General features: G+C 43.4%; 1 protein-coding gene across 4 annotated transcripts in view; it reads right to left on the bottom strand.

Moving 5' to 3' along the window:
- ADAMTS6 (ADAM metallopeptidase with thrombospondin type 1 motif 6) overlaps window positions 1–20552 on the bottom strand; it is a 319882-nt gene that overhangs the window by 279100 nt on the left and 20230 nt on the right. For all 4 annotated transcript variants that reach the window (XM_007058991.4, XM_043546883.1, XM_037902909.2 and 1 more), the window contains one exon: window positions 15789–15957. In XM_007058991.4, the coding sequence (XP_007059053.2) occupies window positions 15789–15957 (169 nt within the window). The remainder of the gene's footprint in view (window positions 1–15788; window positions 15958–20552) is intronic.

The raw sequence follows: 20552 nt of genomic DNA on the forward strand, positions 1-20552 counted from the left end.
TCATTCTCTATAACTCTAAAATTGCTGAAGGAATTTTGCTAAATTCTCAAAAAAACCATAATAATTCACCTTCAAGCAAAAATCTAATATAGAACATTTCAGCTAAAGGGGTGTGCATATTTAAAAATGATGAGTATGCAAAAATAGCGGGTTACAATGAAAACTGTTTTGCAACCTTAACAATACAGCATGCACTACTAGGCATCTGCTAAAAAACCATTTCAAAAATCATTTCAACAAACTATGCAGCCAAGTGAAAATACCATGAAAGTAAATTAGCAATATGATCTTTGTTGCAAAGCTAATGATGGAAGACTTCAGCGTAATGTGCTGTCTACAGAACTCTTACATTAAGCTTGATTACAAACGGAGCCAAATTCTGCTCGGGCATAATGCAGTTTCACCTGTTTACCAATGCTTTACATGGTCCTGCATTTGGAAAATGTTAGTTATATATATGAAAGAGCAATAAAAATAGATGGAAAAATTGAGATAACTCTAAGGTCTTGATCCTGCTAGATGTTCAGCACTCCTGCAAAAAGCTGAGTGCCCTTAACTCCTGGTGAAGTCAATGGAGCTGAGAGTGCCCAGAATTTCACAGGATGAAGCCCTTAATGATTTTAGTTATGTATTCAGAGGTATACAGGGGGACCTGATCCAACTCTAAGTCAGTGGGTGCTTTGCCACTGACTTCAACTGAGTAATGAGGAGTGAGGAATTTAATCAGTTTGGTGGGGACAGGATGTTTAAGAGATGAAATAGTATTATTCTTAACTCTTTTTTCCTGAAAAATAAAATAAATCTCATTTATGCTGCTTAAATTTTTGATATCATGACCTTTATACTGAAACAACGGATTTATTCTGGATTTGCACTAGTGTAATTTAGAGCAGAAAAGTGGTCCTATTGTATATTGACTTTGTTCATGAAACACTATTCTCATAACCAAACTCAGTTAATGCTGTGAGTGTATACACACTTTAAAATGAAATGTTTATTGAACATTATAGTTAAAAAAACCAAAACTCTAAATACTTGTTAGAAATATGAATGAGACTTTTCTTTCTTAAATCTGCCCTAAATCCTTGTCTACACCATATCTAGGGGCCCGAGACAGAAATCTTTATATTTTCCTCAAATATTATTTTTCAGTATAAGTCACAACCCCTTAATGATCCACCACCCATACTGGTACGTGATCCACCACTTACTCACTGAACAAAGACCAAACGGTTACTTACCTTACAATAACTGCTGTTCTTTGAGAGGTGTTGTGCACATACACATTCCACTGTAAATGTGCGTGCGCTCAGCGCACTCGAGTCAGAGACTTTTGCCAACAGTACCACTAGGTGGTGCAGGTGCGACGTGCTCTCAGGCGAGGTCATAAAAAGTATGTGTCCACTGCCCATCTCTCCATTCTTTTGCACCACAGTAAGTAATGTCCGAAGTAGCGGGGAAGGTGAGAGGGCAGCAGAATGTGTATGTGCACAACACATTTCGACAAAATTGCTGTCAGGGTAAGTAACCGTTTTTTCTCCTGCAGGTGATTGTGCACATATTCCACTGCAGATTATTCATCAGCACTTCCCTTACAGGTGGAGGGACTTTGGATCATCTGAACAGAGACTGTAACATTGACTTGGCATCGTCACAAGAGGCTTGAGCGATGGCATAATGAGTTGGAAAAGTATGTACAGATGACTATGTCGCTGCCTTGCATATATCAGTTATTGAAACATTACTCAGGAAAGCTGACGTGAAAAGTATAAGAACGGCCATATTTGATCAGACCAATGGCTCATCTAACCCAGCATTGTTTCTTCTGACAGTGGCAAATGCCAGATGCTTCAGAGGGAATGAACAGAACAGGGCAATTATCTAGCAATCCACTGTCATCCAGTCCCAGCATCTGGAGGTCACAAGTTTAGGGATACCCTGAGCATGGACTGAGCCATTATTTGTAATGGAGGAAAGAATCTAGCAACATCAAAACAGAATTCCAATGTGAAATTCATTGAGATGACACTGACTGATCTTTAATCCTTTCAGCATAGTTTATGAAAAGCCTGGAAGAAGATCTAGGATCTAGTGTGGTCCAAGTAAAATGCTAGGGCTCTACAAAGATGCAAGGTGCTTCTTCAGCCTTAAATGAAGAGCGTTTTGGGAAAAACACCACACAATTAATTGTTTGATTTAGAGGAAAGACTGACACTACCTTAGCATGTCCAGAGGATGCATGGAAGAGCAATATACCAAATGAAGCCAGTCCTGCAGAAAGAGAAGGTGATATCTGGCGTGCAGAGTTTTGTATGTGCACAAGGCCATGTGGCTCAGGAGCTGAAAGAAGACATGCACTGTTGTTGCTGGGTTGGACCTGAGGCTGTTGGAAAGGGCAGCTATAAACTGACACTCCCACTTTCGGACATAAGCTATGGCTGATGTGACATGAAGGTTTGCGCCTATGAAAGTTATATGTTGAGTGGATTGTAACTGTGACTTCTGCACATTTAGTTTCAGACTTAGATGGGAAGACACTTGAGGGCATGTCTACACTAAAAACTTAAGTGGACCTATATTAGGTTTACTTACAGCCACGACAGTAATTACTGCAGTGGTGCATGCTCACACTACCCTGCTGGGGTCAGTGCTGTGTGTTCTCACCAGGTGTCCTTCCACCAACCCAAAGGGGCAGTTAGGGAGTTGAGAGCCCAGTCTCATTAATTAATCATTTTTGTTGCCCTTCTCTATAACTTTTCCAAATTCTAATGCTTGAGGCATTTCCCTCTTGTGACTGTTCCTTTCACTAGCTCCCTCATTTATGTATAGTTCCCCTTTCTGAAGTTAAATGCTCCTGTGGTGGGCTTCTTTGGTATTTCATCCCCCGTCCCACCCCCCCACCCACACACAAAGATGTTAAATTTAATTATATTATGGTCACTATTTCCAAGCAGTTTCGCTATGTTCACCTCTTGGACCAGATCCTGTGCTCCACTTTAGACTAAATCAAGAATTGCCTCTTTCATTGTGGATTCAAAAACTAGCTGCTCCAAGAGGCAGTCATTAATAGGGTCTAGAAACTGTATGTCTTCATCCCATTCTGAGGTGATGAGGTGATGTACCTAGTCAACATGGCAATAGTTGAAATCCCCCATTATTATTGAATTTTCTATTTTTATAGCCTCTCTTATATCCTTGATCATTTCACAGTCACCATCACCATACTGACCAGGTGGTCAGTAATATATTCCTACTGCTGTACTCTTATTATTCAGACATGGAATTTCTGTCCATAGAGATTTTGTTGTACAGCTTAAGAACATAAGAATGGCCATACTGGGTCAGACCAAAGGTCCATCCAGCCCAGTATCCTGTCTGTCAACAGTGGCCAATGCCACATGCCCCAGAGGGAGTGAACCTAACAGGTAATTATCAAGTGATCTCTCTCCTGCCATCCATCTCCACCCTCTGACAAACAGAGACTAGGGACATCATTCCTTACCCATCCTGGCTATTAGCCATTAATGGACTTAACCTCTGTGAATTTATCCAGTTCTCTTTTAAACCCTGCTATAGTCCTAGCCTTCACAACCTCCTCAGGCAAGAAGTTCCACAGGTTGACTGTGCGCTGAGTGAAGAAGAACTTCCTTTTATTTGTTTTAAACCTGCTGCCCATTAATTTCATTTGGTGGCCCCTAGTTCTTATATTATGAGAACAAGTAAATAACTTTTCCTTATTCACTTTCTCCACACCACTCATGATTTTATACCGCTATCATATCCCCCCTTTAGTCTCCTCTTTTCCAAGCTGAAAAGTCCTAGCCTCTTTAATCTCTCCTCACATGGGACCCGTTCCAAACCCCTAATTATTTTAGTTGCCCTTTTCTGAACCTTTTCTAATGCCAGTATTTCTTTTTTGAGATGAGGGGACCACATCTGTATGCAGTATTCAAGATGTGGGCGTACCATGGATTTATATAAAGGCAATAAGATATTCTCCATCTTATTCTCTATCCCTTTTTTAATGATTCCTAACGTCCCGTTTACTTTCTTGACTGCCACTGCACATTGAGTGGGCGTCTTCAGAGAACTATCCATGATGACTCCAAGATCTTTCTCCTGATTAGCTGTAGCTCAATTAGCCCCCCATCATATTGTACATATAGAAAAAAAATAGAATATCAGCGTTGGAAGGGACCTCAGGAGGTCATCTAGTCCAACCCCCTGCTTAAAGCAGGACCATTCCCCAATTTTTGCCCCAGATCCCTAAATGGCCCCCTCAAGGATTGACCTCACAATGCTGGGTTTAAGCAGGGCAATACTCAAACCACTGAGCTATCCCTCAGTATAGGGGTTATTTTTTTCCAATGTACATTACTTTACATTTATCCACATTAAATTTCATTTGCCATTTTTTTGCCCAATCACTTAGTTTTGTGAGATCTTTTTGAAGTTCTTCAGAGTCTGCTTTGGTCTTAACTATCTTGAGCAGTTTAGTATCACCTGAAAACTTTGCCACCTCACTGTTCACCTCTTTCTCCAGATCATTTATGAATAAGTTGAAGACGATTGGTCCTAGGACTGACCCTTGGGGAACACCACTAGTTACCCTTCTCCATTCTGAAAATTTACCATTTATTCCTACCCTTTGTTCCCTGTTTTTTAACCAGTTCTCAATCCATGAAAGGATCTTCCCTCTAATTTCATGACAACTTAATGTACGTAAGTGCCTTTGGTGAGGGACCTTGTCAAAGGCTTTCTGGAAATCTAAGTACACAACGTCCACTGGATCCCCCTTGTCCACATGTGTGTTGACCCCCTCAAAGAACTCTAATAGAATAGTAAGACATGATCTCCCTTTGCAGAAACCATGTTGACTTTTGCGCAACAATTTATGTTCTTCTATGTGTCTGACAATTTTATTCTTTACTATTGTTTCAACTAATTTGCCCGGTACTGACATTAGACTTACCGGTCTGTAATTTCCAGGATCACCTCTAGAGCCCTTCTTAAATATTGGCGTTACATTAGCTATCTTCCAGTCGTTGGGTACAGTAGCCGATTTAAAGGACAGGTTACAAAGCATAGTTAATAGTTCTGCACTTTCACATTTGAGTTCTTTCAGAACTCTTGAGTGAATGCCATCTGGTCCCGGTGACTTGTTACTGTTAAATTTCTCAATTAATTCCAAAACCTCCTCTAGCGACACTTCAATCTGTCACAATTCCTCATATTTGTCACCTACAAAAGACGGCTCAGGTTTGGGAATCTCCCTAACATCCTCAGCCATGAAGACTGAAGCAAAGAATTCATTTAGTTTTTCTGCGATGATTTTATCATCTTTAAATGCTCCTTTTGTATCTCGATCATCCAGGGGCCTCACTGGTTGTTTAGCAGGCTTCCTGCTTCTGATGTACTTAAAAAACATTTTGTTATTACCTTTTGAGTTTTTGGCTAGCTGTTCTTCAAACTCCTTTTTGGCTTTTCTTATTATATTTTTACATTTAATTTGGCAGTGTTTATGCTCCTTTCTATTTACCTCACTAGGATTTGACTTCCACTTTTTTTGATTCGTTTAAGATTTTTATTATATTTAACTCTTTCTTTTCTTTCACATATAGTGCCACTCCCTGACCAGCTCAACCTAGTCTGTCATTCCTATACATTTTGTACCCTGGTATTCTAGTGTCTCATTGATTGTCATCATTCCACCAAGTTTCTGTGATGCCTGTTATATCAATATCCTCATTTAATACCAGGCACTCAAGTTCACCCATCTTAATATTTAGACTTCTAGCATTTGTGTACAAGCATGTATAAAATCTGTCACTTTTTAGTTGTCTGCCTTCATGTGATATAATCGAATGGTACTCTTTCATTTTATTGTTTCTCTTCAGTTCCTACCTGTACTTCATCAACTTCTATCCTCTGCTCTTTGCTAGGATATAGAGAATCCCCTTTAATAGATCCTCCTCCATGGAATGTCTCTGTCCGAACCATGTGCTCCTCCACACCTGTCCGATGAAGTAGACATGTAAACTGCTTCGGGATAAAGAAAAGCTGTTACCATAGCTGTTCTTCATGGTCTACATATGGGAAAGACACCAGGATCAGTGGAAGGTACTGGTTGAAGTGGTCAAAAAGCCAGAGAAGATGTCAATACCAGCTGTGCTGGATGCACCAGAAGAGCCAAATGCATCATAGGTGCCAAATGTGTCGATGCCAGAAGCATCGATGGAGCCAAGTGCATCATCATTGCCAGATGCATCAACAGAGCTAGGTGAATTGTCGGTGTTGGGTATGCAAATGCCAGAACCAGCTGAATCTGAGGAGACCCAGGAAGGGAAAGGCAAAGGAGATCCCTAGCAGCCAGGAAGTCCTGAGTAGAAGGCACCTTGGATAAATGTATTGGTGCTGATGGATCCAGTGGAGCTTATGTATGATGGGAAGGACCCAGCACAGGTGAAGACCAGACTCAATGGCCCTGAGGGAGTCAGAGTTGATAGACTCATAGAACCATAGGGTTTGAAGGGACTGCAAGGGTTATGTAGTCTAACCCAGGGGTGGGCAAACCTTTTGGCCTGAGGGCCACACCTGGGTATGGAAATTGTATGGCAGGCCATGAATGCTCACAAAATTGGGGGTTGGGGTGCAGGAGAAGATGAGGGCTCCAGCTGGGGGTGCAGGCTCTGGGGTAGGGCTGAGGGGTTGGGGGTGCAGGAGGGTGCTCAGGCTGGCACCGAGGGGTTCGAGGGCAGGAGGGGTATCGGGACTGGAGCAGAGGGTTGGGGCACAGGAGGGGGTCAGGGGTGCAGGTTCCAGGTACAGAGAAGCAGCAGCATGTCCCCCATCCAGCTCCTACATGGAGGCACGGCTGTGCAATGGCTCATCTGCAGGTGCCACCCCTGCAGATCCCATTGGCCACGGTTCCCAGCCAATGGGAGCTGCAAGGGTGGCGGCTGGGGTGGGGGCAGCATGCGGAGCACCCTGGCTGCCCCTACACATAAGAGCTGGAGGAGAGACATGCCGCTGCTTCCAGGAGCCGCGCGGAGCAGGGCAAGCCCCCGACCCCGCTCCCCGGCTGGAGCACCAGAGCCGGGCAAGCCCTGGACCTCGCTCCCTAGAGGGAGCTCAAGGGCTGGATTAAAACATCCAGATTAAAATGCCTGAGCCGTAGTTTGTCCACCCCTGATCTAACCCCTGCCAAAATGCAGGATTTGTTGTGTCTAAACGTCCAAGACAGATGGCTATCCAGCCTTTTTTTTAAAAAACCTCCAGTGAAGGAGCTTCCACAACTTCCCTAAGCAGTCCGTTACATTGTCCTACTGTTCTTACTCTCTGGCAAGAGAGAACAACTTTTCTCCACCTTTTTTATAGCAGCTTTTCAAGTATTTGAAGACTGCTATCATGTCCTACCTTAAACTCCTCTTTTCCAAACCAAACATAATCAGTTCCTTCAGCCTTTCTTCAGGTGGCTTGCATTCCATTCCTTTGATCATCTTTGTTGCTTGCCTCTGGATACTTTCCAGTTTCTCTACTTCCTTTCTATACATTGGTGACCAAAATTGGACACAGTACTTAAGATGAGGACTCACCAGCATAGAGTAGAGCAGTACTATTACCTCTTGTGACTTGCATGCTGTGCCTCTATTAATGCAACCCAAAATTGCATTTGCTTTTTGATGATGCCACGATTGACAGAAGAAGTGAGCGCTTCCATTTATGAGGCCTTGAACCAGTACCAGAGGTTTTACCAGATGATTTTCAGAGAGCAGTCTGAGATTTAGCCCTGGTCTACACTACAAGTTTACGTCGAATTTAGCAGCGTTACATCGATGTAACCCTGCACCCGTCCACACAATGAAGCCATTTTTGTGGACTTAAAGGGCTCTTAAAATCAACTTCTGTACTCCTCCCCGACGAGGGGATTAGCACTGAAATCGACATCATGGGTCGAATTTGGGTAGTGTGGACGCAATTCGACAATATTGGCCTCCGGGAGCTATCCCAGAGTGCTCCATTGTGACTGCTCTGGACAGCACTTTCAACTCAGATGCACTAGCCAGGTACACAGGAAAAGCATCAGGAACTTCTGAATTTCATTTCCTGTTTGGCCAGCGTGGCGAGCTTATCAGCACAGGTGACCATGCAGTCCCAGAATCGCAAAAGAGCTCCAGCATGGACTGAATGGGAGGTATTGGACCTGATCGCTGTATGGGGAGACGAATCCGTGCTATCAGAACTCCGTTCCAAAAGACGAAATGCCAATATATTTGCCAAAATCTCCAAGGGCATGATGGACAGACGCTATAGCAGGGCCCCGCAGCAGTGCTGCATAAAAATTAAGGAGCTCAGGCAAGCTGACCAAAAAACCAAAGAGGCAAACAGCCGCTGCAGGTCAGAGCCCCAGACATGCCGCTTCTATGATGAGCTGCATGCAATTCTAGGGGGTGCCCCTACCATTACCCCACCCCTGCCCATGGACACCTGCAAGGGTGGAGTCTCACGCAACAGGGATGAGGATTTTGGGGACAAGGAAGATGAGGAGGAGGAGGATAGCGCACACCAGGCAAGCGGAGAAACCATTCTCCCAGACAGCCAGGAACTGTTTTATCACTCTGGAGCCAATACCCTCCCAACCCTACCAAGGCGGACTCCCAGACCATGAAGCCGGAGAAGGCACCTCTGATGAGTGTACCTTTGTAAATATAATACATGATTTAAAAGCAAGCGTGCTGAATGATTAATTTGCCCTGAAGACTTGGGATGCATTCGCAGCCAGTACAGCCCCTCCTTTTAAATGGCCAACCCAACGGGTGCTTGGTATGGGAAAGGAAGGCACTGCTCTTTGAAACCATTCCCACATGTTATGAAGGTTGAAAGAAGCTGAAAGACTGTGACTTACCATGGCTGCCTGCAAGCGGAATTCTATAGCCTGGCCCGACATGCGTGATCTCTCACACCAAACCAGCAGGCCCTCAATATAAGAGGCAAAATGTGACCTTGTACCGAAAGCACATGTGTTATGTAATGTTAACAGCTTGGTTCACCGTGAAAGAGTCTACCCATTGTTCTCTAAAATGTGTCTTTTTAAATACTACTCTCCCTTTTTTTCCTCCCGCAGCTGCAAATGTTTCAACGCTCCCCCTATCATCTCCGTCCGAGAGGCTAGTGCAGATAAGAAGGCAAAAAAAATGCACTCACGATGAAATGTTCTCTGAGCTCATGCAGTCCTCCCGCACTGAAAGAGCTCAGCAGAATGCGTGGAGGCCAGCAATGGCAGAGTCCAGGAAAGCACAAAATGAACGTGAGGACAGGAGGGACACACGAGAGGAGAGGTGGCAGGATCAAGATGATAGGTGGCGGCAGCATGATGAGTGGAGACAGGATGCAATGCTGAGGCTACTGGGTGATCAAACTGATATGCTCCGGCGTCTGGTAGAGCTGCAGGAAAGGCAGCAGGAGCACAGACCGCCGCTGCAGCCCCTGTGTAACCGTCTGCCTCCTCTCCAAGTTCCATAGCCTCCTCACCCAAGATCGCGGGTGGGGGGGTGTCCTCTGGTCACCCAACCACTCCACCCCAGAGAACTGCCCAAACAACAGAAGGCTGGCATTCAATAAGTTTTGAAGTGCAGTATGGCCTTGTCCTTCCCTCCTCCCCTCATCCACCACCCCACCCGGTGTTTCCCTCCTGCCCCTCCCCTCCCGGGCTATCTTGGCAGTTATCCCCCTATTTCTGTGATGAATTAATAAAGAATGCATGATTTTGAAACAACAATGACTTTACTGCCTCTGCAAGCAATGATCGAAGGCGGGAGGGCGGGTGGCTTACAGGGAAGTACAGTGAACCAAGGGGGCAGGTTTTCATCAAGGAGAAACAAACAGAACTGTCACACCATAGCCTGGCCAGTCATGAAACTGGTTTTCAAAGCTTCTCTGATGCACAGCATGCCCTGCCGTGCTCTTCTAATCGCCCTGGTGTCTGGCTGCGCATAATCAGTGGCCAGGCGATTTGCCTCAACCTCCCACCCCGTCATAAACGTCTCCCCCTTACTCTGACAGATTTTGTGGAGCACACAGCAAGCAGCAATAACAACGGGAATATTGGTTTCGCTGCGGTCTAACCGAGTCGGTAAACTGCACCAGCACGCTTTTAAATGTCCAAATGCACATTCTACCACCATTCTGCACTCGCTCAGCCTATAGTTGAACAGCTCCTTACTACTGTCCAGGCTGCTTGTGTACAGCTTCATGAGCCATGGCATTAAGGGGTAGGCTGGGTCCCCAAAGATAACTATAGGCATTTCAACATCCCCAACAGTTATTTTCTGGTCTGGGAAGTAAGTCCCTTCCTGCAGCTTTTGAAACAGACCAGAGTTCCTGAAGATGCAAGCGTCATGTACCTTTCCCAGCCATCCCACGTTGATGTCGGTGAAATGTCCCGTGTGATCCACCAGTGCTTGCAGCACCATTGAAAAGTACCCCTTGCAGTTTACGTACTGGCTGCCAAGGTGGTCCGGTCCCAAGATAGGGATATGCGTTCCGTGTATCACCCCACTACAGTTAGGGAATCCCATTGCAGCAAAGTCATCCACTATGACCTCACATTTCCCAGAGTTACTACCCTTAATAGCAGCAGCTCAGTGATTGCGTTGGCTACTTGGATCACAGCAGCCCCCACAGTAGATTTGCCCACTCCAAATAGATTCCCGACTGACCGGTAGCTGTCTGGCGTTGCAAGCTTCCAGAGGGCTATCGCCACTTGCTTCTGAACTCTGAGGGCTGCTCTCATCTTCGTATTCTTGCGCTTCAGGGCAGGGGAAAGCAAGACACAAAGTTCCATGAAAGTGCCCTTATGCATGCGAAAGTTTCTCAGCCACTGGGAATCATCCCAGACCTGCAACACTATGCGGTCCCACCAGTCTGTGCTTGTTTCCCGGGCCCAGAATTGGCATTCCCTGGCATGAGCCTGCCCCATTGCCACCAGGATGTCCAAACTGCCGAGGCCCGTGCTTTGAGAGAAGTCTGTGTCCATGTCCTCATCACTCTTGTCACCGCGCTGCCGTCACCTCCTCACCTGCTTTTGCAGGTTCTGGTTCTGCACATACTGCAGGATAATGCGCGAGGTGTTTACAATGCTCATAACTGCCACAGTGATCTGAGCGGGCTCCATGCTTGCCGTGGTATGGCGTCTGCAGGAGAGCAGAGTTGCAGCGGAAGCAGTGGCTAAACACCAATGCCATAAGAATAGATATTTATAAAGAACGACGAGAGGACCTGCAAGGTGGATTCATGAGAGCAGGAGAGCAGAGTTGCAGCAGAAGTGGTGGAGGATGATGGTTAGCACCGCACACATTTCCCGAGGAAGAACACACGTACCCGGGAGCCCATGACAGACAACATGGAGAAATTCACTATTGAGACAATAGCAGCAGAGCAGAATTGCAGCGGAAGTGGTGTATGAAGAAAGTTAGCAGTCCTACTGCACCGTCTGCTGCCAGCAGCACCCAGGACACAACAGCGGCAGTGTCGGTGAGCTGAGCTGAGCGTGCTGCACACTTGCCGTGGTATGGCGTCTGCACGGAAAAAAGGCACGAAACGATTGTCTGCCGTTGCTTTCACGGAGGGAGGGGCAACTGATGACCTGTACCCAAAACCACCCGCAACAATGTTTTTGTCCGATCAGGCATTGGGAGCTTAACCCAGAATTCCAATCGGCAGCGGAGACTGCGGGAATGTGGGACAGCTACCCACAGTGCAACGCTCCATAAGTCAATGCTAGACAAGGTAGTGAGGACGCACTCCACCAACTTAATGCGCTTAGTGTGGACATACGCAATCGACTGCATAAAATCGATTTCTAAAAATCGACTTCTATAATATCGACCTAATTTCATAGTGTAGACATACCCTTAGAGGTAATGTCAGAGCCTGAATGCTTAGAACCCTCCAATTCAAACAGAGAAGGGGAAGGATGATGTTTACTCCCAGACTTACATTTGGAGTCAGAAGTAGCTGGAGTAGCACTCTGAGTTGATCCAGAATCCTCTGGGTCATGACTGGGGCTTGGCTCAGTTGCAGGTCTTATCACCTCCTTCATGAGGTGAACTTTTAAGATGATAGTCACTCTGCTTCTTAGTGTGGGTGCAAAAGAAAGTACAGATAGGGCATTTGTCCCCCTTCTGTCCCTCACCCAGAAAAAACAGACAGCTCTTGTGCCCATCTGTGACAAAGATAACATCCCTGCTCATGACACACTGTTTAAAACCTGGGGATTTTTTCATAATAAATCCTCCAGGTACAAATAAAACTACACCCAAACTAACTATCTTATCCTATCGTAAATACTAACTACAACTATACTAACTATATAGAGAACATTTTCCAAAGCCGGCTAACCAAAGCTAATGTTACAGGGAACTCCAACTCTCGCCACAGGCTGTAAGAAGGAAGTGAGAGGGAGGTGGTGGACACACCCCTTTTATGCCCTCACCTGAGAACACAAGGACAATAGAGATATATGTGCCATGTAGGGGTACAAAAATCTCACACTCCAGTGCACTGAGCGTACATACACATCTGGGGGAATGTATATGTATACAATCACTCGAAGGAAAACTGAACATCTTCCAGACAATCTGCCCACTTCATGCCAGATACCTGAACATTTTTCTCAGATGAGTCAGAAATATCATCTTCCCCATGTCCACCAAATGCTATCGATTGGATATCCCTCTATATCTGTCTATTTTGCTGCTACAGGCTAGGTGTCCTTTGGGACTTTGGTCTAGTCTATATTAGAAAAGGTTTACAGGTATAGCTATACTGGCAAACCCTCCTAGTGTAGACACAGTTTATATCAGCCAGAGTGCTTTTACCGGTATAGCTCCTTGAATAATATAAGGTATATCAGCAAAAGCACTTTTTTTGCTAATGTAACTGCATCTACACTACAGCTTTTGCTGGTATAAAAGTGTCTTTTTTTTTTAAATCACACCCTAACCAACATTACTATATCAGCAAACATTTCTCATGTAGACCTGGTCCTGGGATTTGGAAGTTGAGAAAGGATGAAAAAAAGATGCTGTCAGAGGTTCTGAGGAAGTTTGGGGGTTTGACAAATGGGGGTCAGAGGTTTAATAATTGTCATGGAAGGAGTTGGTAGGATTTTGGTAGCTGAGATAAGGATGTCAAAAAAGATGTGGCAGCTGGAAGAAGAGGGTTTGACAGTTGTGGTTGGGAGGAGGAGTGGAGTGGGCAGGGTGGAAGACCCACACATCTGGGAGAAATGTGGAGAGTATGTCAGAGGAAGGAACTTGGGACAAAGAGGTTCCAAGGCAGTGAGGGGGAAGTAGAGAGGAATGCATTGCAGGTGATGGTTTGCATTTGGGGGGGTTACGGATGGGAGGGGCTTGGGTTGGCAAGGATTTGAAAGCTGTGGGTAGTATATGGACACTTTTAAGAGAGTGCAGGGACACATTTTTTAGGACTGCAAGCTCTCAGTGTACACATCTGATGAACTGTGTGTGTGATGTGCACCTCTTAGAAAATGCCCACACCAGGCTGGTCATCTCACCTCCCCTCAGTTGTCACAGATGACTTTTTGGATATAGTTAATTTATCTTTCTCCCCATGTGGTGTCCTCAGGAGGGGCTGATATGTCTTTCCTGCTCTGGGGCAGTGATAAATGAAGGGGGTGGGGGATAGTTCCCTTTTATGGACACCCAGCCAGCCAGTAGCTATAAAATCCCTCTTAGTAGCTGTTCTCTAATTGCTCCAGGGTTAAAAAATCTCACTGCTACGTATAGGTAAAAGGAAGTGAGTGGGCACCTGGCCAAAAGAGCCAATGGGAAGGCTAGAACTTTTTAAAATTGAAACAAGACTCTCCTTTTGTCTGTCTGTTGTCGTTCTCCGGGGAGAGGCAGACAGGGCTGCAGTTATGCTGTAAGAAGCTTTGGGTCAGGTATGAAAAATCATCAGTATCATACCTCGAAACGACTCATCTAAAACCCCAGATATATAAGTAGATCAGGAAATGTCTAGAAAGACACAGTTAGGTTTATCCCTTTTATTTCTTTATGGCTTGTGGACTCCTCTGTGCTAACCTCAGGTGCTTTTGTTTTGCTTGACACCTTTAAGCTGGACCTCAAGAAAACTATTCTTGATGCTTATCCTTGTAGTTACTCTTTTAAAATCTAGCAATAGACTGAGTTTCCAGATGTATGTTCTTCTTCTTTTTTTTTTTAATAAAATTTACCTTTTTTAAGAACAGGATTGGATTTCTGTGTCTTAAGAGGTTTGTGCACATATTGTTTAATTAGCTGGTGGCAACAGCTGATTTCCCTTTTTTCTTTCTCAGCTCTTCTCCGGAGGGGGGTGAAAGGGCTTGAGGGTACCCCACAGGAAGGAATTCCCAAGTGCGCCTTCCTGGATTCTCAAAGGGGTTTTGCACTTGGGTGCTGGCAGCATCTACCAATCCAAGGTCAGAGAAAAGCTGTAACCTTGGAAGTTTAATACAAGCCTGGAGTGGCAAGTATTAATTTTTAGAGTCCTTGATCGCCCCCACCTTCTTCATTCGAAGTGCCAGAGTGGGGAATAAGCCTTTACAGGGGCTATGATCATGGGGGGAAAAGCAATAACCTACATTCCATGATCCTTTCATTAAATAGGTGGAGTTGAAGGGTGCTGTTCCCCACACAGAGGAAGAACACAACTAACTGAACCACTCAGGAAAACTCTTCTCCAGTCAGGGGCCTTTGTGTTGTAATCTCAGTCAGACGGTGCCAGCAAGTTACAGTCTCTAACAATAGCAGCCAACAGAGATTACATCAATAACGAATTTGTTACCTTTTTTTATTTTGAAATTAATATTTGCCAAACCTGTCCTATGCACTATATCTGACTAAGGACTAATGCCCAAGATTAAAGTAAACTTTTCAGAACAAACTATTCTTAAGATGTACATAAACAATAAAAGGTTAGACCATTTGTCAAAGATGTAAAAAATATTTTTTAGTTCCATAAATCTAAAACAGCTTGTTAGATTTACTCTAAATTGGCCTAAAAAAAGTTATCTTTTGGCCTCAGTCTAAGCAGGGAAAATTGAGGACAATAGAAGAGTTCTGAGAAAGTTTAAAGTGGATGGAAAATTGGGCTGTGAATGGAAACATTTTTCAACCAAAACTATGATATCACCCCTGTGACACTGATAATTAAATCACCTATGCAACTATTTTGGGAGTAACCTTAACAAACTGAATCAATAATCAGTATCAAAGGGTATCAAAGAAAAAATTGGTGACTTCCGGCTCATTTCCAAATATATTATTAATCATAACATCAACACACATTTATCATGTGTCAAGTTTTCTCAAATGAGATACACAACACTTACTAAACATTGAGCTATATGTAATACTTAGTCACTTAAGTCGTGCCTTCCAGTCAGGGATGAGGTACACTTACAGCACACTGTGAGGAAGCCTGCGCTCATCACTACCATTGTACTCAATACAGGAATAAAATAAGACTTACTCCCAGTGACTTAGCCTTCAAAGACACTACATTCTTGACTTGAATCTGAAAAAAATGCAAAGCTACTTTTCAAAGGGGTGAACAGCATCATCCAAGAGAAGAGTTCCTAACACTAAACTCACTATAATTGAACCCTATTATATATGGTACATGGAACCAATGTAGAAATAATATAAAGGTATTTTTAGTTTTAAATCTTAAATGACACTTTTTTTAAAAGAGTGAAAACATAGCTGATGTTCATGCTTATTTACCTGAGACGCCACAATGAGCATGATCATAGAGATGTTGTTGGTGCATGGCAGACTTCTTGTAAATAACGTGGGGATGACCACTTTCAAAACTGAAATGATTGGAATTTTCAGTTATATTCCTTAAAGGCTCAATGAAATATTCTTCATCTTCTGTAGCGATAACGCCATGCTTAAAGGAGAATAAGAAGACAAACAAAAGCAACTAGTTACTGTTTCTCTGCAAATATCCTTAATTATAAGACAACATATTAAACAGAGAAGACACCAGCTTTCCTCCCACTGAACTCACAGCAAAATCCCCACTGACTTCCGTGGGAGAAGGAGCAAGCTCCTATTAGCAACACAAAGAGAAAATGAAGAAAAAATTACTGCCTCGCTTCCTCAGTTCTTTCCCACCATTTTTGTCCAGATGTGGTAAGACAGCAAGAGACATTTTTGGTGTGTGACAATCAGCCTTTTTTTCCCTCATGAAACAACCTATTGACAACGATGTTCCAGAATTATATGATTCATATCCATTAAAAATGATGCCAAGCCAAAATGGCCTTGTTCAGAGAGTGAACACAGTGTCCCTCTATGATGGCATACCGAGAGATGTTTTAATGCCATACATTGCATCAAAAGAGAAAACTTACATAACAGATTTATTTTAGGCAAATATTATTCAAAGAAACCACTGTGTTTTGTATCCAAATGCTGAGTTCTAACACTGTATTGCACTTCTTTAGGCTCAAATTAATAATATTCATTAATTTACACTATATATGAGGGACGTTTTACATATAGATTTCTACCTCAGAATTGCACTACCGATCTTAGGCAGATCATACCTAAGCAGATTATTCACTAGTTTGGATTCTGCCAAGGAAACTGATCATTTTCCCAAATTTTACAATGCATGAGAGAAGACCTTTTATTCTTCATTACTTCCATGTCTGCAATCTCAGATTCTCATGAAAGGGGAAGTTGTTCAGGAAGGAAAGGAGACATGTCAGGCCAACTCCACAAATTCCTACATGCCTTAATATGTGGATTTTCAGCCATTAAAACTGAACAACAGAAGAAATAACTCCAGCTTTGGAGCGCCTTTGGATGTGTAAACACTAGGGAATTGCCTTATAGACATAATTCCACACTATATTTGCCAGTCTGAAGATTCCAGTCTCTACATCAACACCTAAAGGCTTTGGAATTGATGACAATCTTTACAATATGAGAGAGAGGTATGGGACAGCAAGAGAATTGGGAAGCAGGAAGTTACAAATTCTAACCCTGGTTCTGTGGTCTTAGGCAAGTCACTTAGAAACTGATGCTATTTACATCAAAGGCATTATAAAGACTATGTTGAAGTCAACCAGAGTTAGAGATAGTTTTAAATAGTCCATTTGGTATGTCTACACTGAAGAAAAAAAACACACTGCAGCGGGTCTCAGAGGCTGGGTCTACAGACTCAGGCTTGAGGGGCTTGCACTATGGTGCTAAAAATAGCAGTATAAACATTCCCGCTTAGGCTGGATGATGGGCTCTGAGACCCACCCACCAGATGTTTGTAGACCCTGTCTCTGAGACTCGCTGCCATGGGTTTTATTCTGCAGTGTAGACATGGTCTCACTATTTAACTGAGAGTACTCAGCATCTCCCAGGTGGTGCTCAGCACCTCTATTTTCAAAAATTAGCACATAAGCTATTGTGTCTCTGCAGGCAGTGTAACATGCATGCAACAAGATTGTAAGGGGTCATTTTATAAGACTGTAATGTTCACCTAATGACTGCCAGATATACTCTGTACATTTGCACATCCACATTTCAGTAGTTTGTATGTTGCTTGTGAAGTGCTATGGGACACTTTGGAAAGGAAGGTGCTCTCTATATATGTACCTTATGCATTTATTTTCAAAGACTATGAGAACATATCCTAAACTGCACACACAGCTTTCAGTTGTCTTTTCCCTACACGGAAACCATTACCATAAATGCTCCTCTTCTACAGTAGTTTTCACTATCTGTTCACTAAACTGAGTTACTTCACAAAAGAAATAACATCTGGGCTCAAATTTAGCCAGCATATGCTGGTACAAGACCTCTTCCATACCACCTTCTTGTTGTTCCGCATCTAAATTTTCATTTAAAATAAAAGTGAAAGGCTAAATTCACAAAACGGCCTCAAGCACTTAACTACCCCTTTAGGCACCTAAGTCCAACATTTAGGTGCCACTGGCATTCACAAAAGCCCCACTCAGCTGTTACCTAACCTAAAGTCACTGTGTTTCCACCAGTAAAAATCCCTGCGACATTTCTGCCAGTGGGCATGGGCAAAACCACCAAAATCCTGACATTGCCAAACTGCTCAACATCTAATGCTCATCTAAGCTCAAGCAGGATTCATAAGCTAGACGTTCCACTTCCTGTCTTGGCTGTTGGGCCCAATCCAGTAGGCATGCTCTGAGTGTGCCTAACCCACACCAGACTGCAGGCCAATAGTTAGAGTACTCACCCAAGAGCGTGGAAGACCCAGGTTCAAATCTCTCTTCCACCCAATTCTGAAGAGTGACTTAAACCCAGATCTCTCACCTTTCAGCTGCATGCCCTAACCATGGGGCTATGGCATCATTCTCACTCACTGATGGTTCCAATGACTATTGAAGTATGTCATACAGGAGTGACTGAAAGAGACCCATTCAAGAATATCTTCCTATAGCCCAGTGGTTGAGGGGGGAAGCCCTCACTTAGGAGATAGAAGACTTAGGTTCTAGTGTCTGCTTTTAATCTGGTCAAAGCGGCATTTCAGGATTCCAGCATCCAAGATGAATGCTCCAATCTCTAAGCTAGTCGATATATGCAGGGTAGCAGCAGCTCCTCCTCACTTTTACTTTAGAAAGCACTGACCTGGCTTAGGTGCCTAACTCCAGGAGAAGGTTCATGACTAGGCATCCCAAGCAGAGACAGATGCCTCGTTTCCTTTGAAGGGTGGGGTTTAAGCAACACCCCTCCCCTCAGCATTTCCTATTGGCTAGTTTAGGCAGCTCCCCATTCAGCATGCTGGCTTCTGTGAATCCCTGTTTTAAGTACCGACTCATCATGTAGGGAGCTTGGGAGCCTACTCTGAGGTTGTCAATTCCACTAGGCAGCAGGTTGCCTGAAGGTTAGAAGCCTACAACCCCCTTATAAATCTAGCCCTAAAGCCTGGTGTACACTTAAAATTTAGGTTGACATACCCCTTGCAGACATAGCTGTGTCAAGCTAACCTCCAGTGTAGATGCAGCTATGTCTCTGGAAGAATGCCTCCATTGACCTATCTACTGTCTTTCGGGGAGGCAGTGTTCCTCCACTATGGAAAAACCCATTCTGTCAGAGTAGGCTGTATCTATACTATGGGGTTATGCCAGCATAACTACCGTGACGTATCTACGCCAGTATAGTCCACATAATGTATGGACTGAGTTGCTAGCTGTTATATGGTTGCTGAGATAGCCTCAAAAACACGACCCTAGTGTAACAAACAGATGGAGTGACATCTGCCTGTGTTTACAAAACCTAAATCTAAGAGGAGAGGCCAGATCTGTTCCATTCATTTCAAAGGGTACTAACTCAAACGTTAATGATAACACTTCAAATTTCTACATTAATTCACTGCTCGGTGCATGTAAGAAAAAAGAGAGAAAATAAATACTACAAAAATCTGCAATCTACTGTGAGTAAAAACCCATGGCACCACCAATGAGTATTGCCATACTTCTCTACCTCAAATCAAGAAATTCAACAGTACGTATCTGGCCTAAGCTACACATAGGTGCACTGGTTTAACTAAAGTTTAGTTTTTAAAGTGATTTTGTTAAACAAGGACAAAAACTCTGTGTCTATATATCATGTTAAGCCTGGTGTGTATCATTTAGCTTGCATCAGTAAATTTATAGATGCAAACTAAACAGTTATAACCAATTTGATACAGTTGTTCCCACACAAGGGGTTTGCAGTGATTTAACTAAATTGATTTTGAAACATATTTTAGATAAACCAATGCAGCCTCTGTATAGTCAATGACTATATCAACAAAAGTACATAACAATTATGATCTTTACAATATTAGAAAGTATATGCATTTAGAAATGTTTCCAGTTTGTACACCTTTAGTAACTTTTGGCTAATGAATGAACACTTTGGGCCTGCCCTTCCACTCCTTAGTCCGGCAAAACTTGCACTGGCAGCAATAAGAAGCTTCTTTGAATAAGGAGTGTGAGACTGACTATTAAGTAATTAAACATATTTATGTTTTTGAATTAATTTTCCATTTTGTGTTTTCCATTCTATTTCTATTCTACATAGTTTTTTATACCATACTCATCACCAAAGAATCTGAGTGCCTTCCAGTAATGCATTAAGCAAAATAACTCCACATATGTCACATGTTGTTCGTTCTCTTATCCTCACCCCAGAGAGAAAAGCATGAGTGTGGGGACTCTTGTTTTGGTAGGGTGTATTTTTGTTTGCTTGAATATAAACAGTACATGAGTTAAACCTCAAGGTCCAAAACATGAGTGAAGATCATCACAATGTAAAAGTGACCTCTAAGAAATTTAACAAAACATTATCCAAGGTGGTTCTATAATTGATGGAACATTATCAGTATAGCATATTCTTAAGCATCATTTGGAGGAAGAGATGGTGATCTGGAGAGGGACTGGCACATTGTGGAATCTAAACAAGGCCATTTTTATAGACTCATTGTCCTGCTTATTCTGGTTTGGCAGGGCAGCCAGCACATAT

This window comes from Chelonia mydas, chromosome 5 (genome assembly GCF_015237465.2).
Source record: "Chelonia mydas isolate rCheMyd1 chromosome 5, rCheMyd1.pri.v2, whole genome shotgun sequence".
Taxonomy (NCBI): Eukaryota; Metazoa; Chordata; order Testudines; family Cheloniidae; genus Chelonia; species Chelonia mydas.